Here is a 4,035-nt window from a genome sequence, read left to right as displayed (position 1 = left end):
TGGCCGTCTGATTTCAATCAAATGGCACAAAGTATTACATGTTTAATATTAATTATGTAACTAAAAATACTGAGGTTAAATTTTGATCGTTGAATCTAAATCGAACGACTAATATTTATGACAGGTGACTGCGTCAATTTATTGACTGCAGCCAATCATGGTCCCATAAAGAATTCTACGTGTCGAACTCTGGTTTAACGTCCGATTCTCCAGAAACTTCTCCTCAGACAAATCACACCCTCACATTTCACTCTATATAACAACCATCTTCTTTCCCCCAACGCTACTTGATTCCAAAACAAACAACTAGCGTTCATTCTCATCTTTCTCCATATTCACAAATTTCAAATTCTCTCTCTGTTCACCTTCAACAATGGTAAGCACCTATCTCGTCATTCTCTGTACATGCAAATAACAATCTCGCCGATTTTGTCATCATTTTGATTCATTATCATGTCTAATTGAACTATATCTATGCATGTAATTGATATTTAACCCTAGTTGAGAAGCTTTGTTTTTTTTTGTTGCTATAGCATCGAAAATGATTTTCTTGAAATTAATCCCGTGTAAAGTTGATTTCGAGTTCTAAAGAATTCGTTTTATTATTATTCTTTGAATTTCGTCCAATTGTGTTCAGTTCATTGTAGAATTCGGTCGATAACGTAAAGATTTGATATTGATGCAATTTGATTTTGAAATTTAGATATTCCGTACGAGAAGTTGATTATTTGCTTCATAGATTCATTGAATATGGAATGTATATAGTCTATTATATAAATTATATACAATAATTATTCTATGAATTTAACAAATAATTTTTTTCTTATAATGATATTTAGTGTAAAAGTACTGATATATTTTTTTGCCCTTTGCTGATTTGTTGCAGACGTCCTACTCACGAAGATCAAGGTTAGTTTCCTACTGAGTGCTCTACTTTACTATTTGAATTCATGTGGTTTTGCATTTCTGCAATATAGCTTATGTGCTCAATTTTGGTTTCACAGGTATTCGCCCTCTCCCTCACCCTCACCCTCGCCATACAGGCGTTACGGTAGGTCTTTGTCCAGGTCTCTCTCAAGGTCCAGATCCGGAAGCCGTTCAAGGTAGGATTCCCCGATCACTCTATTTATATTTCAATTAAATTTTAGGCATCGAGAGAGAAGGCATGTAGAGAGAAGATCTTTAGATTCTGTGGTAAGGAGAGTAGATCAGATAAAGAGGAGAGGAGTCGAATAACTAGAGGTAGAGGAGGACTTAGAAAAACTGTTAGGGATGTTTTTAAGAAATATATTGAGATTAACTATTTGGATAAAAATAGAACATTATGGTGGAAGTTGTTCTGTGTATCTGGCTCCACTTAGTGAGATAAGGCTCGGTGGTTGTTGTAATTTTTGGGGTTTGATACGGTTAAACGACTATTGCTTCTCTGTTATCATATTTGACCATATGTTATGTATGCACTAATGTTCAATTTGTTTTGTTCTGGTGATTCAGGAGCATATCACGAGATGCTGAAAATCCGGGAAACAATTTGTATGTGACGGGACTGTCTCCTAGGATCACCAAGAGAGAACTGGAGAAGCATTTTGCTGCTGAAGGAAAAGTATGTTCTTTGTTGTCTTCTATTCATTTAATGCTTGTTGTTAGTTTTAAGTACAGTTTTGTAGATGATAGATATCCATCTAGTTGTTGAACTTGAACTGGCATTTTGCTTTTGAAGTGGCTTATTAGTCCTTAAAATTTAAATATGTTAATACTTTTGAGTTGTTTTTGTAGGTGGTAGATGTTCATCTGGTTGTTGATCCATGGACAAGGGAGTCCCGTGGTTTTGGATTTGTGACAATGAGTACTCTAGAAGAAGCTGATCGTTGTGTGAAGTATCTGGATCGTTCCGTACTTGAAGGGCGTGTTATCATGGTGGAGAAGGTACATCAAATGAACAATGTCTCATTTTGGGGCTTTTATTCTCAATTGTTTTGATTTTTGTTCAACTTTATTGCGTTGATGATCTATGGATGATTTGCTCTTTTAAGTTATTTATGAAATTTGAAAGATTTATGCTTCTTTCCATTTGAAGTTTCTGTGGCAGCAGGTTAGGGTGTGAAGCAGCCCTTCATCAAACTCAAATCACAATTAACAAACAAATCAAATACATCAACAAGTATCAGATCGTTGGGGTTGTATGCCCTGCATTTCCCTCTTTTATTTTTCTTTCAATTATATCTTGTAATTCCATGTTCCCTTCATTTTTATGACCATTAAGACCATACTCTGACAAAGGGTTTATACATATTTTGGACTAAATATTTAATATTAGGATATTGTATTGATGTTATTGTTGCTTACATTCATGTGCATAGCAATACGTTGTCCTCATGCTGTTGTCTGCATTTTCTGCAGGCTAGAAGACGACGCGGTCGAACCCCGACACCTGGGAAATATCTAGGTCTCAGGACTATTCGAGGTGTGTTTCACTGTTCTTTCTTGTGATTTCATTTATGATTGTGCATAGTTATTCTTTTTAAATCCTTATCATTTTGATGAATACAGGACGGCGTCGTTCTCCAAGCTACTCTCCTCGACGTTCTCCTAGCTATTCTCCGTATAGAAGAAGCTACAGTCGATCACCTTCTTATCGTAGTAGAAGTCGCTCCTACTCTCCTGAATACAGGCGAAGGAAGTCCTACTCTCCTGAATACAGGCGAAGGACGTCTTACTCTCCTGAATACAGGCGAAGGAGGGCATACTCGCCATACTCTAGCCGACACAAGTCATACTATCATTATGATAGACACAGGTCATATTCCCGGTCTCGCTCTCCTTACAGCAGGTCTCCTGTCAGCATGCGTGACCGATCACACTCTCCCTATGACTCTAGATATGACTCACCTGATGATAGCTACTACAGAAGGTACCGTTACAGGTCAGTATCCCGTAGTGTTTCACCCAAACCAAGGAGGTCAAGGAGGAGGAGCTACTCAAGAAGTGTCTCTCCTGTTCGAAGTGTCTCCCCCAGGCCAAGGAAGAGATCAGGAAGGAGTCATTCAAGAACCTCTAGAAAGAGTGCTGGTTATTCCAAACTTAAGCATTCTCGATCAAGAAGTTCAAGTGTAAGAGCGAGTTCTAGATCGTTTTCAAGGTCGAATACTCCTGGATCTACATCTCCTTCAAATTGAACAACTAGTCTGTCCTAAGATTGGCTTTAATAGTAGTCCTATTAGCGTAGAAGCATATATTGAGTAGTAGGTGGAGATACCTGCGTAGAAGCATATATTGGCTTTAATAGAGTTCTTAGTTCTTTAGTTTTGCTCAGGACTTGTATTGAGATACCTGATGTCGTGTTATATATACTGTTGGTACTTGAATTACTTTTCTATGCTCTAAACCAATCATTGTAGTTTCTCAAGGTTTCATTGTAATTTTTAGATCATGTCCTTCGTTTATTGTTTTCCTTATGTTTAGAATTACGTCACAATATTTCATTACGTACTTAATTTTACTTTTATCCTACATTGCGTAGTGAATGAGCGGGTATATCTTTATCTTCCATGAGTTGTGTTTGACTTAACAGAGATAGATCCAATGAACCATTGGTCTGTCTTTATCTTTGGGTGACATGTGTGCGAAATTCCACAACAAATAATATGGGTGTTTTCAGCTTCGTGGAGTACTTCCGTGGTTATTTTGCTTGACCAGTAACTCATTTTGGTGCTTATTTTAAGATACTATTAGATTGAAATGATAAAGGATAGATTGACACAATCAATTAAGAATCTATTCAAATTGCTATACTGTTAAAGAAGTCTACAAAGTTCTATCTAATTTATCTTTTGCATCTAACTGAAATTGGGCGAGAGTATCTCATGACAGAATTGTCACTAAAGTTAACTTAGTTAACTTAGCTAGGAGAGAAGTATATAGCAAATTCATGCCACCCGGGTTAGCAGATAAGATAAAGGAAAAGAAACAATAATAAGAAAATGAAAAAGAAACAATCATAAGAGAATGGAAAAAAGAAACAATAATAAGAAAATG

The 4,035-nt window shown here is 36.5% G+C and overlaps 1 protein-coding gene across 12 annotated transcripts; it reads left to right on the top strand.

The window, feature by feature from the left end:
• The first annotated feature begins 246 nt into the window (after window positions 1-246).
• LOC131633677 (serine/arginine-rich splicing factor SR45a-like) lies at window positions 247-3,443 on the top strand. 12 transcript variants are annotated; one of them, XR_009293382.1, is made up of 8 exons: window positions 247-376; window positions 887-909; window positions 1,005-1,103; window positions 1,495-1,603; window positions 1,777-1,926; window positions 2,093-2,177; window positions 2,401-2,464; window positions 2,551-2,627. XR_009293382.1 is itself a non-coding variant. In XM_058904370.1 (8 exons), the coding sequence occupies exons 1-8, from the start codon at window positions 374-376 to the stop codon at window positions 3,174-3,176; spliced, it is 1,044 nt and encodes a 347-aa protein (XP_058760353.1). In that variant the 5' UTR covers window positions 247-373; the 3' UTR covers window positions 3,177-3,443. The 12 variants fall into 12 exon arrangements, 2 of the variants coding, with proteins under 2 accessions (XP_058760353.1, XP_058760352.1); XR_009293378.1 differs by having other exon boundaries at window positions 2,078-2,177; XR_009293383.1 differs by having other exon boundaries at window positions 2,093-2,180; window positions 2,551-2,626.
• Window positions 3,444-4,035: the final 592 nt, after the last annotated feature.

The sequence above is a fragment of the Vicia villosa genome, unplaced genomic scaffold (assembly GCF_029867415.1).
Source record: "Vicia villosa cultivar HV-30 ecotype Madison, WI unplaced genomic scaffold, Vvil1.0 ctg.001162F_1_1_3, whole genome shotgun sequence".
In the NCBI taxonomy this organism is placed as follows: domain Eukaryota; kingdom Viridiplantae; phylum Streptophyta; class Magnoliopsida; order Fabales; family Fabaceae; genus Vicia; species Vicia villosa.
The sequence above is the reverse complement of the archived record's forward strand: the minus strand, read 5'-3'. Positions and strand labels throughout refer to the sequence as shown.